The following is a 13,493-nucleotide window of genomic DNA, read 5'->3' as shown; positions in this document are numbered from 1 at the left end:
CAGCTGTTTCCCTTTTCTTTGTCTAAATCATTATTTAGCTAATTCCAATATCTTCTTAACTCTATTCAGTAAACTCTTACGTTTTTAAAACAAAAGATAAAGGAGCCATTGGATTGTGCAAGCAACGTAGCTATCAGGAGTTTCTAAGGTGTTTTTTCATGCTTAGAAAAGTGACTTTTGGTTAATTTCAGTATGCTTTTAGGGGAAAATTAATCAAAATATTCTCTCAGCTTGAGAAGAAACAGGAAAAATGTGCAGTTCTTTTGTATTGACATCTGTGGGCAACATCTAAATGTTTGTTTTGAATGCTTTTTTTAGTCTCGAAAAATTAAAAGTTCAGTGGGTAACCCAGAATGAGAATGAATGCAATGACCCTGCAAACCTGTGCATGTTTCCCTGCCATGTCTGTCTACAGTGTTACAAAATTGTCACTATTAAGAATGTATTTGTTTTCCAGTCCTGATTCTAAGGCTGTTTAATTCACTGCCATTGTTCCTTTAGCCCCACTGTGCCGTAGATAAGCCAATATTCATCCATTTCTGCTGAAACCACCACCAAGGTTCACAAATGCAGTGTTTGTAGCAGGGAACAAAACATCTGTCAGCTGGGTAGCACTGCTGCAGTGTGAGCTGGGCTGGGGACATCCACCTGGGGCACAAGTGACCTCACCCAGCAGTCCAACACCCCATTTTCCAAACACGTGGCATTGGAAATTGCTCTTCTTTTGTCTTGCTCTTTGGTCACCTCATCAGTACACACCATTTCATTTGTAAAAGGGGCATGACAGAATGAAAAGAAAAAAAATTAGGATCCAGTACCTTATATTAACAGGATCAGAAGCCATAGAATTAAAGAGGTGAATTCTTTTTTGACTCAAAACCACTATCAAATTTAATATCTCTCTCTTTCCCTTACAGTGCTCAGCAATAAAATGATAGCTCAAAGGGAATGTGGGGAAGGTTGATTCAGGAGCAGAGGGAACCTGAAACATAAGAGCACTTTTACACATTTAACATTTAACATTGAGAACTTTTTTTTGGTGTTGACCAAAAGATTACATTTATGGGTTTTTCTTACTCTGTGTCTCTTTTTCACACTGGTATTTTGGAAGGCCACTTGAAAAGAATTGGCTCATTTCACTGTGCAGTTTTCTGTGTATATATGTTATTGAACAGAAATGTAGAAATGAAACAAAAAGATGAAAAGAAAGAACAGGGAAGCATCTTAGCATTGACCTGAAACTGAGTTTAATTTCAGTGCCATAACTCCAGCTTCTTTCTTTAGCTGTCCTTCTCCTTTCCTGATCCTTATTTTCATTGTTCAAGCTACCTGGTTTTGTTGGTTTCTGGGTACTAAAGACAAAAAAAACTTGGAAATCCCATACATTGTCATTATTATTACAGGTGACTCCTGCTGTTAGGGTCAGCCGGGTTCCCTCTAAACTGTTTGGAAATAGTTTAAATAAAAAATGAGTTTTTTCTTAAGCTGAAAAAAAACCCCCAGACCTTTCTCACTTAGAAGCACAAATTGTTTCTACCTGGAGATTTTAATTTGTATTCAGAAAATTAGTCTTAACTTCTTCATTCTGCTTAGTTGTTTGTTTGATGAAATTCATATGTATGTGTGTTCTGTATATTATTCTATGCAGAACTCTGTAGGTTCTGTGACAAGCTTAAAATCTCTCATTTCTTTATGGCAGGTTCATGTTAGGGCTGGTCTTTTCCATGGCACAGAGCTCCTTTGTAAAACAATTGTAAGCACAGAAATATCTGGGAGAAGTGACCACATTTGGAATGAAGTGCTGGAGTTTGAAATCAATGTCTGTGATCTGCCAAGGATGGCAAGGCTCTGCTTTGCTGTTTATGCTGTCATGGATAAGATGAAAACTAAAAAGTCTACCAAGGCAATGAATCCTTCCAAATACCAAACCATTAGGAAAGCAGGAAAAGTGGTAATTATTTTATTTGTTTTTCTTGAGTGACCTCCTAGTTATATCAAAATGAGCATCCAGAAGTCTTTCCTTGTCCTCATTTTAGTGCTCAAGAATGCAAAATTAAAAGAAAAGGTATTTAAAACAGTGTATATATTAAGAATTGCACATCTTGGTATGAAAACTTTTGATACTTCTCAGTGATTAATTACTTTTCTGAAAGATATCACCATTTGAAAAAAAAAAACCCAAGTCACCCTCTCAATTGTATGTATATTACAGTGTTTTCTGTGTAGTAACATTTGCTGGCATCTTCATTTCCATGTGACAATTCTTTCCCTTGGCAGCATTATCCTGTAGCCTGGGTAAATACCATGGTGTTTGATTATAAAGGACACTTGAGGATTGGAGAACTGGTACTGCACAGCTGGTCATCATTTCCTGGTAAACCTCAGCTTTTCAGATTTGGACTTTAAGTGTGGCAGAGTGTGGGATCCAATAGCAGAAGATTTACTGTATGCATGTTCAGTTCTCTTGTAATAATCTCTTTATTACTTGTAATTTTTATGTGGATAAATATACAGCATTTTAATCTCTTTCAGGAAAGTATTGTTTAGCAGGAAACAGAAAGAGCAAGAGCCTGCTTGGAGCTAGTGTTCTAAAAGTTTCATTTGCTATGGAAGGAAAACCACATAAAATAAATGCATGTTTATTTCTGATGTTACTTGCTTTTGAGGTGCAGTTTAGGCTTCATTTGGTTCCTGTGCCATGCACCCCAAATTAAATAGATCAGTTATAATGCAAGTGATAATACGTGCATCAGCAAAAACTGTGAAGTAGGATTTTGTCTTCTCCCTGATACTGAGATCAATCAGTGAGAGTGCCTGGAGCCTCTGTGTCACTCTTGATCCCATCCTGAGGAATGCTGTCCCAGCCTGGCTGGCCTGAAGCTCTGCTCCATTTGATCCAGAGGGTGTCTCCTGCTTTGCAGAAGCTTTAGATCTCTTAGGATTTGTTTCACTGTAGGGAGAGCTCAGCTTCACTGACTATTATGTTTATTTAAGGAAATCAGTTTCTCATGGGGTGATAATCCAACATTTGGGAATGCAGGAGGTGGTTTATGCTGGAAATACAGAGCATTGCACTGAAAGTGTTGTGCAGCAAAACGTGCTCTGTCCATTTTATAAGGCAGTGACTTCTTACTGCATGCCTGGCCTGTAATATTAACTGTTCTGTTTGTGTTTCAGACGAACTTGAAGAAATGTTGAATCCCATGGGAACCGTCCAGACCAACCCTTACACTGAGAATGCAACAGCTTTGCACATTAGATTTCAGGAATATTCAAAACAGCCTATTAATTACCCTCCCTTTGATAAGGTAAGGGATGACCCAAAGAGCAGTCATGAATGCTTATGTGGAAATAGGTGTTCCTTCTTTCCTTTCAACACTGCCTTTCCAGTGAATTCCCCTTTCCCTGCCTTTTAGTCACCATTCTGCAGTTTGGTATGTGCTTGACTTCAGGGTCTATTTTGAAGATGTGCACTTTTAAAAGTGGTCTGTACATGGTCTTTTGAAGGTCAAAAGCAAATCAGCTTCCCGAAATATGAATGATCTTACAAAAAGCTAAATTTATCTGCTGTTCTGGAAACCTTCAAACTGTGCTTGCCTGTGATCTATAAAGATTTGTTCTTTCTTGGTACAAATGTGTGTTACCCACTCTTTGGGACACTGCCCTGTGAACTCAAGTCCTTTAAAGGATAAATGGACTCTTAATACTGTGTGCAAAGGGATTTCTGAAGGTCTGCTCTGGGACTGAATCCACTGAAGTGGCCCTGCAGTTTTCTACAGATGAAGATAAGAATATTTGGAATATGTGTGGCTATTTCTGTAGTGTGAAGGATAGATGAAATGTTGTTCAGAAACTAGCAAAAAAAGCTAAGACCTGGAAACAAGTAATGAAATAAGTCTTAAAACAGACTGCTAGTAATACATTATAAAAGTCAGGCTTAACTCATATACACATTAATCTGAATTTTGGTTTGGGGAAAGTCAGTAACAACCCAGAGAAATTGCCTTTTTTTTCTTTTTTTTTTTTTTTTTGGAGGATTTTGCACCTTTGAGTGGCATGGACTCAAAGACTGAAATTGCCAAGTTTCACCATCTTGTTCAAAGGCAGACTTGGGATTTAAGACTCATAAAAATGAAATCAAGTAACAAGATAGGGTTTCTTTTGTTTCAGTTTGGGTTGATAGTGTTTCCCCCTCTTTGTCAACACAGTACTTTTTCTTTTATTCAAACAGCATTGGAAATGCAGTAAGAGCTAAACCAGAACTGACCAATTGCTACCTTACTTGTGGCTGACCAGTTAACACTTCATAGTGGACATATTTTATCCAATTTTGGTATTGCCTTATTTATAATGCTTTAAATTTTTTGCTCATTGCACTTACATGTATTTAATTTCTAAAGAAAAAAAATGACATACATATTACAGAGGGGCTAATTAAAAGTCTTATCTTTAGTAATCACATATTTGTTCTGGCTCTGATGTTTCTTTTCTTTGTCCCTGCAATACCATGTTCTCAGGAAGTTAAAACCCTGGGCTGAATGCAGCCAGTAGATTTGACTGGGTTAGACAAAGTGTAGTGACATTAAGGTGTAATGGTCTTCATCCCTTGTAGCTTTCAGCTACATTCAACTCAATCTCCTAAAGATTCTCTTGGTGCAGGTTCTGTTGAATGAGGAGTGACGTTGCAGCTGCTGGAATTACATCAGCTGAGGATCTGTCTCTCACAATGCTCCAGCTGAGACTTGCTTGCTCTATGGCTGCTTCTCATTTTCCCGGTGTTGTTGCTTGTTTCTGCCAAGAAAACAACGAAAGAGATGCCAGATTTTTGTTAGGGGAAACATAATGTGCAAAAATAGATCAATCTTTTCCATCATATCATCAACCTGCTTGCACAGTGAGGAGCTGTTTGATGCTGAGGGAGCAAAAGTGCCTGGATCAGGGATAAGAAACTTGTCTGAGACAGGAGCCATGTGTGGGGCTGGTCCATGGCCAGTGCTGCAGGCACATTGTGGGGCTCAGGGTTCACTCAAACAAAGCTGGACTTGCAAAGGCTTTGAAAGTTTGTTTGCAAACAGAGTAACTCTGCAGAGCACTGGGAGGCAAGAATCAAGCATAGAATTAGGACACTGTGGTTTTGTTTATGCATGTTTTCACACAGAGTATGTAAATAAGCTTTGTAGCCAAGTAGCAGATGTAATCCATGATATTAATGAGAGTTTCATACAGAGAAAAGAAATAAAACAGGTTAGGATGCCTTTCTAAGGATTTTAGCTGCTGGGTATTTATGCTCCGATTATTACAATCTTTTGTTGTTTCTCGTGTTGTCTGAGTGAAAACAACACAAGTCTTGCTGGACCTGGGGATGCTGTTGTATTCCTGTGTCATAGGAGAGGCAGAGCTCTCAGAGCAAGGAGATGCTGGAGTTCCTTAGACTTTTCTCTTTATTGAGATTTTATTTTATGATTTGTTCCTCAAAGCAGCTGTGGATAGACATACTGGGCCAGTTCTTCATTGTAACACCTGGCTTGGTTGCAGTAATGTGCAGAATGCACTTTGAATAACTGCATTTACTTCTAGACTTAATTCTCCATTATGGGTTGAACTTCAAAAACCAAATATAATGTTCAAAAGGAAATTTAAAAAAAAAAAACAAAACAAAAAAAAGGAGGGGAGATCCAAGATCAAGAGGAGTACCTGCATGTACTGATTGGGATCATATGGGCAGTCTGAGAGCATGGTGAAAGGACTGGGCTTGTGGATTCTTACTGGGATTGAGGGCTGGAAGCATGGTTCCATGGGCATGAAAATAGTGCCCTTGGAAACTGCACCAGTAGAGGTGAGAAAGCAAAGGATAACTCAGAGTTGAGGAGTTGGTTTGTTGAGGTGAAAAATAGGAGGAAAAGCAGAAACAGAAAGCAAGATGTCATCAGTAAGGCTGTTTAATTTAGCTCAGGAGTGGTGAAAAAGGAAATAATCGAGATCATCACGAGCACTGCTGTTCCTGATCTCCCTAGTGCAGATGAGAAAAGGGACACTGCACACAAGTCCGTGTTATACTACTGAAGATACAAAACTGCCTAAAAGACAGCAACATTTCCTTATCTGCTTCATTTCTGTAATGCTTGTTCTAGCAATGCAGTCAGATCTGGGGTTAAATCTAATGTATTTAAAACCAACTTCTTGCAGATACTTGAAAAGGCAGCTGAGATTGCAAGAAACAGTGACAATGCTGCAATGGCGGTGAGCATCATCTAAAGAGTATTTTAAAATTAATTTTCTGTGTTTTTTCAGTTCTTATCTTCTGCATCAATCTAGAAATAAATGAGTCAACTGCTCAAATAGAAATTCTAGTGGCTCTGTTTTCTTACATAATTCACTTTGATGAACTGCTTTAAAACTCAGATATATAACTGCTTTTTCCCATATATTTTGGACTGTGAGCTAAAATTTACATTAGAGCTGGAAAACAATTTAAGATTAGAAGACCAAAGTAAGTGTGTCTCTACTTGGCAGCTGTGTTTTCTTTTGATTGTTGCAAAAGTATTTTTTTTTTATTTCTAATGAAAAGAAATAGTTATTCATGTATCTAAATTTGATCATTTGAAAAATAGAAGAAGAGACTATATTCATCCTAAATGAGAGTGCTCTGTGTTGGAGTTGGAAAACAGAAATATTGCCATCTAGTGTCCTTAACTCCAAAGTTGAGTTACTGTTTCAGAAAGTTCTGCTGGATTTAGAATCTGTTACTTACAGTGCCTGCAGTAAGGAAGCTGAAAGAAAGGCACAGTGGCCGTTTCCCTGTGTTTCATGAGTTTTTATCTGATGTTCTTTCTGCTATAGGATTGCTGGTATTTGAGCTACCATACCAGAATCTTACTGAATTTTTATCACATTCTACATCTCTCATTTTCTAGGGTCGAGGTGGTAAGAAGTTTTATGTTGTGCTAAAAGATATAATGGAAAGAGATCCTTTATCTCAGCTTTGTGAAAATGAAATGGATCTCATTTGGACTTTGCGATATGACTGTCGTGAAAATTTCCCACAATCGTTGCCAAAACTGCTGCTCTCTTTAAAGTGGAACAAACTTGAAGACGTTGCTCAGGTAAGGGAAAAGACAACAATGATGGGGGAAAAAGCTTCAGTTAAACCAACAGTAAACAGGATTTCTTTCCCAAATGGAGCCAGTTTGAAATGGTGCTGTTGTGCAAGCTGGAGTTCAGTGTCTGACTTCTGCAGCCTGGACATGTAAAGAAGAACTTACTCTCTCAAAAAACCCCCCATAAACCAAAACCAAAATTCATTTCAAGGGTCCTCTAAATGATGAGAAAAGCACAGTGGATATTAGAGCCTAATGTTAAAACCTCGTGCTCAAATTTGATGTTAAAAGCAAGAATTTCACAGTCACCCAGTGCAGCCCAGTGCTCCAAGATGGTCAGCCTGAACTAGTCTGTGTCCAGCTGGGGTGGGAGAATCTCCACCAGTGGGGACTCCACAGGCTCTGGACAGCAAAGCCCACTGCTTGGCCACCCTCACAGCAAAAAGAAATCCTGGAAATCAAGATCTGAAATAAAACTTCTTGTGCAAATTGTTAAGCTACTCAAATACTATAAAATCCACATCTCAGACTGGGTAATCAAACCTCACTGTTTTTTCAAAGAGATGTGAGACTCAACCAATGTACAAAACACATCATTCACATCCTCTCTCTTTGACCAAATAGAGCCTCTTCAAAGTAACTTTTAAGGACGTGAGGCTGGTGCTGCGATACAAGGTGCATTTTCAGTAAAATAGTTTCATTTGTTTGATGTACAGATGTGCAGGGTTACTTCACTACACTGTAAAGGAGTTGGTGCAGCTGCCTTTTGCTGCTGTATTTACCCAAATAGAATCCAACTCTTGGGTTGCTTTTTGGGAACAGATTGAACTTTATTACAGGAATAATTATATGAGCTTGTAGTAAGACCATCATGGCTTGATAGGCTGATTTTAAAAGTGATAAAGTAACAGGTTTCTGGATTGGTGTTGAAATGTTTTAGATTGTGTACAGAGAAGTTTGGGCCAAACTAAAAAGTCTGGCCACAGTTACCAAGCACAGCACTCGCTGCAAGGGGTGGAGCCATGCATTGTTCTGGTCTTCCTGACAGAATTCTGATACAAATGATGCTCAGCTTCTTGCAGACCACTACACTGAGATAATATTTATGTCTTTCTCTGAGTCTCATTTTAAAAATTTTCAACTAGTTTTTTTTATTTTTTATGAACTTAGAGCTAAAAAGCATTTGCTGTGAAGGGTTATGACTGATGGTATAAAATTCTATTTTGCCTTAGTATTCTAGCCTTCACATGTTACAAGCTACATGTTCATGGAGGAAAAGGCAGCCACCCCATGAAAATCCATCTTCTGTCTATCCATGATGTGATTTTTGTGATTATCCAGTCAGCCAGATCCTTAGTTTGCTCCAGCAGAGAGTTCATTTTCTGCTGCATCCTTCCTACCAGCTAGGTGTATATGTTCTGTGGACTTCTAAAAATAAATGGAATTTCATCCCAGCTCCTTGTCTGTGCCATGAACACTACACTAACAAAATGGAACACCTACACATTCCTTGCTCACTTGTGTTCTTTCATGTGCAAGAATGCTGTTCCTTACTACTAGTAAAGTTCCTTTTACTTATTAGTAAAGTTCCATTACTTCTGAATTTATTGTTCATTATTAAAAGCTATCTATAAATCAAAACTGTAGAAATAAAAGCAGGCACTTATTTGCTTCTTAAAATATGTGAAGAAAAAGGCATTCTGAGTGCTGGGGCTTTGAAATATGGCCCTTGGTGGCAGTTTTGAAAAGTTATTTGGAGGATGGATATTAGCTGACAGCTCAAAGTCCTTTACATTTGTAAACATTAAGTATTATATATACATAAACCTTTTTATTTAAACAAATGGCTGAAAATATGATACCTTGTTACTGTGTACTTTCTGGAAGAAATATAGTATTTATGTTTGATTATTTAGAGACAAAAGTGCAGCTTATATCATAATATTGGTTTTGCCAGTGTGGAGAGTCTCTCTGAAAAATGAGATCTTACTTTAAGCATGCTGAATGTTTCTGTAGCACATAGACGTATCAGTACTCCTACTGATTTACCTGTTCAGGTAAGGAAAGACAGCCTCATGAATTTCAGGAATTCCAAAATTATCAGGATTCATAATTTACTTCCCATTAAAATTAAATATTTGCTGTACTAGCTGTTGTTGCCTGCTACAGTGGGCACGCTGTTGTACCAAAAAGTTGTTTTGATGCCCATTTTTAGATGTATTTCAGTAAAAGTCTTGACACCTCAAGCAAGAGGTTTAAAAAACCCCAAACATGAAACAACAAAACCCAAAGAAGGAAACACCAGCTGTTCATAAGAAAAAGCAATCAAACACCAGCTGTTTGGACTTAATAACTATATTCCTGTTTTATTAATGCAGCTTAAAAATAGTAAGGCTCTCTTAGAAATGGTCTCTCATATTTGATTGTAGACTGTCTTTAATCTGTTAGTTCAGTGGCCCATGAAGTTATGTCCAGTGGATTCAAGCAGCTTTCCTGAATTATTTGCCATTATTTACCAAGCCCTTGTTGGATTTGCAGGATTTCAGTAGAATGGTTGCACAGAAGGAATTGCCCTTACTGCTGCCATAACCACCTGCAAGATGGCAGAACTTGTTAGTAGAAAGCAAAGACAGTATTTCTTCTCAAAGCAGAATTCAAACAAGCAAACAAAAAAAAATTATAAGAAATTAAAAAAATCCACTTGCTCTCAGTGAAGTGACACCATCATTACTGAAAGTAGAGAAAGGACAGCTGAAATACTTGAAATAACTGGAATAAAAATACTGGCTTCTGCTTAATTGTATTGTCTCATATAATCTTGTTAGGGAAGAAATTGTGGTTATTTCTTTATAGAAGAAAATATTGATACACCAAGGCCAAATTTGAGTTTTCTCTGAAACACACATTGTTCATTCTCATTGCAACCCCCTGTGCAATGATTTCAGCAAAGGGAGGAGCTCTGCATTTTCACATCATCTTCAGTTAATGTACACACTGTGGGCCATGACTTTCACTGCCTGATATATGAGGCATGTGGGACCACTTGAGCTCATCTTTTCAGAATATTTCAGGCTCTCCATTTCAATCATTCAGTATTAACAAAATGTCTCTATTTTTTGCTGGTTCTGCACCTGATTTACAGCAGATTGTGTAGAAATTCTGATAGTTCTGGAGTCTGTGGCTGTCTGACAAGCAGAGCTGCTGTTCACATTTTCAGTGTCTGCCTTGTGCATTAAATATGTGACCAGGGTCAGTATTTCCTGCACAGTTTCAGTCCCAGCATTTCTGCTATGGAAGTGTTGGTGGCTGCAGTCCTTGACATCAGGACTGGCATCGTTGACACTTGTTGGGTCAGTAGATTTTGGAGTGTATTTTTGAGTGTACTTTTCTGTGGGAATGTGACATCTATATTTAAAACACCTGTAGTTTTACTTTATGTCACTATGAATTGTGCATGTGCCCATGGAAGCAGTTTGGCTGATCCTTTCCTCCACTTCTGGAGCTGCAGCACAGCCCTGGCTTTGAAGCGTGATCCATACCCATTTCTTGCCTTCTGGATTTCACAAAAATGATGACTCAATTCAGAATCTGCCCCCAAGGTGTATAAATGGTGTTATGAACTTGCCTGGTAAATGTGGGCTGAGAATGTGGACTCGTGTTTGTCATACTGCTGCTGGAAGCAGGAGCTGATGTGTGACAGAGTAGAAATAAAGATTTTTTCACTGCTGTAAAGTCATTATGAAATCAGGAGAAAAACAAGATCTTATTCAGATTTTATAAGTTGCTATTGAAAGATGAAGTAACCTGTGTTATCTAATTTATAGGGAAGGGTATTATTATCATAGCTTGTTCCTACAGAAAGAAACAACTTGTGCTGTTGATACACTGCATTTATACTAATATGCATTTATATTAATGTGCATTAAAGAGTTTATTTGTATTTATAGTGCACTGTTTCAGTGATGCAACTCATATTGCTCTCAGCAGCTAGCTGTGAGCTTCATAACAATGGAATAAAATCAGTTTATTTTCTGAGACCTCTAAATGTTGTTCTTTTTGGTAGTCCAAAGTTATGCATCATTGTATTCTGTAATTTTTTTCCAGCACATTGTTTTATTATCTAACCTGACCTTTTTGTTTTTTTAAAGTTTAAGCTCATTACTATTCACAGTGAATGTTCACAAAGGCTCCATCAGTTGAGGTGGACAAATATTTTTGGTAAAGAAAGCTTGCTCTCAACAAAAATTTTTTTTTTATGTCATAAACATATAGGTTATATGTTTATGACAGCACTTACAAAACATTTTTATTGAATGTCTGTTTTCAAGCCATACATACCTGGTGTTCCCTAATTTTTGTTTACTGTGCATTGTGTCTGCATGTAGAAAAACAGGTTTTTCAGACTAAAAGTAATCTGCATCATTTTGAAGCGTGAGAAACTTAATCAGAAGTGGGCCCAGTTACCCCAAATTCTTTCTTTCCTTTGTGAGCAGTGAGACCCACCTGTGTCCTTACCTGTCACCTTTTTTTTGGAACAGCTTCAGGCCCTCCTGCAGATCTGGCCCAAGCTGCTGCCCAGGGAGGCTTTGGAGCTGCTGGATTTCAATTATCCTGACCAGTACGTCAGGGAATATGCAGTGGGGTGTTTGAGGCAGATGAGGTAGGTGAGGGTTTCTGGGGTGCCAAACTTCATTCTGTTTGCTCACAGGATAAAACAACCCCAAGAGGAAGGAGCTGAACACGCTGCCTGCCATGAATAGGTGGCCAAATAAAGCAGTCTAATTTCTGGATAGGCTCACTGGCAGCTCAATAAAAGCACCTTATTCTGACGCCTTGCAGGGAATGATGATTGCTTTCCATGTTGCAAGGAGAGCACCTGTGCACCTTTATCACAGAGAGGACTGGCTGTTCATCACTTTCTTGGGCACAGGAGAGCGAGAAACTCTGAGAAACCTTTTAATAACAAAGGGGAAAATATTCTTGGAGTCAAATACTGTAGCACCTGGCACCCAGCCACCTCCACTCTGGCTGTACCATTTAATAGGAATGTGAGCTGCAGCATGTAATAAATAATGAATTACTGATTTGGTTTTGATCCACAGGAGCCTTTCTTCTCTGCAGTTCTTCCCTTATTGCATTTCATTTGCTCTCCACTGTAACCTAGGGCAGGACTTGTGTAACATTATCATTACTGCACATTTCCTGTCCTTGAATTCTGAATTCTCTGTGGTGAATAGTTTAGTGATTAATTTTTAATGGTCAAGGATAGACTTTCGGTGTAAAAAAAAATAAATTATTTTGACTTCTTTCAAATCCAAACAAGGAATTTGGGTGTTGGGCTATCCCAAGAATGCATCTGGAATTATTTCCATCTGGAAGTTGCACTAAGTTGTGTGTTGTCCTTCTCTGTGTAATGGAAAAATTGGTAGACACTCTTATTATTGAACCAAATCCTGTCACTGTTGGGTTTGTCATATGCACCTGAATTTCTGGAGTATCACTAATCTAGCTACTGTCTTACTAACTGCTTTTATGTACCTCATTCTAGTGATGAAGAGCTCTCTCAGTATCTTCTCCAGCTTGTGCAAGTCCTGAAGTATGAGCCTTTTCTGGATTGTGCACTCTCCAGGTTTCTCTTGGAAAGAGCACTTGGAAACAGGAGAATAGGACAGATGTTGTTCTGGCACCTGAGGTAGGAGATTTTCCTTTTCATCTTTCTGAAACTGTTGAGCCTAATTGGACTTTCAAATATGACTTCTTGAGGATTCTTCTAAATGAGCCATTATCATAGTGCCCCACAACTCCTCTTTGTTTCTTTATCTTTGGCATCTATAAATCAGACTTCCCATTAAAAATAAATTAGAGTGGTCTGTAATCTACCCTTGCATGAAAGTATTCCAAAATGCATTCAGCTCTGACTACCTGATGAGTTAGGTTTATAAATACCCCATGTGTTTGTTTTGGCTGTGGGTGCAGTAAAAGCACAATATTTATACCTCACAGTTGGGAAAAATTATTATTGTTGCCAGTCTAACAGAAAATAAAAGCTGTTCTGTGTGTTCTTGCTACTTTTGATGAGCAGTTTCATGAATGGCAGAAGCCTTGGCAGAATGGACTGGAATAGGCTGGATAGGTTGATTCTGTCTTTTGGAACACAATTGAGTTTAATATTTCTAGCTAAAAGGAGCAAGTTACATGAAAATGTTTTAGAGGATAATTGGCTCTGATACAAAGTTCAGTGGTTTGTTTCAAAGTGTTCTCCTTCAGGCAAATTGGGCTTTTCCCTTACAAAGGCTGGAGAATGTGTGATTTAAAGTCAGCCCTTCAGTGACTTCTCAGTGCTGCTCTGAATAAAAGGTCCTGAAGCAGGTGTGCAGTCACCACCTCTTGGCATGA

General features: G+C 38.3%; 1 protein-coding gene across 5 annotated transcripts in view; it reads left to right on the top strand.

Moving 5' to 3' along the window:
- PIK3CB (phosphatidylinositol-4,5-bisphosphate 3-kinase catalytic subunit beta) overlaps positions 1 to 13,493 on the top strand; it is an 87,889-nt gene that overhangs the window by 60,226 nt on the left and 14,170 nt on the right. For all 5 annotated transcript variants that reach the window (XM_088060909.1, XM_088060910.1, XM_005529601.3 and 2 more), the window contains exons 9-15: positions 1,700 to 1,951; positions 2,278 to 2,374; positions 3,178 to 3,308; positions 6,187 to 6,240; positions 6,915 to 7,103; positions 11,636 to 11,757; positions 12,646 to 12,789. In XM_088060909.1, the coding sequence (XP_087917035.1) occupies positions 1,700 to 1,951; positions 2,278 to 2,374; positions 3,178 to 3,308; positions 6,187 to 6,240; positions 6,915 to 7,103; positions 11,636 to 11,757; positions 12,646 to 12,789 (989 nt within the window). The remainder of the gene's footprint in view (positions 1 to 1,699; positions 1,952 to 2,277; positions 2,375 to 3,177; positions 3,309 to 6,186; positions 6,241 to 6,914; positions 7,104 to 11,635; positions 11,758 to 12,645; positions 12,790 to 13,493) is intronic.

Source organism: Pseudopodoces humilis, chromosome 11 (assembly GCF_049639895.1).
Source record: "Pseudopodoces humilis isolate 2021_Gansu_Grassland_sample_001 chromosome 11, ASM4963989v1, whole genome shotgun sequence".
Taxonomy (NCBI): domain Eukaryota; kingdom Metazoa; phylum Chordata; class Aves; order Passeriformes; family Paridae; genus Pseudopodoces; species Pseudopodoces humilis.
This window is presented reverse-complemented; position numbering and strand designations above follow the sequence as displayed.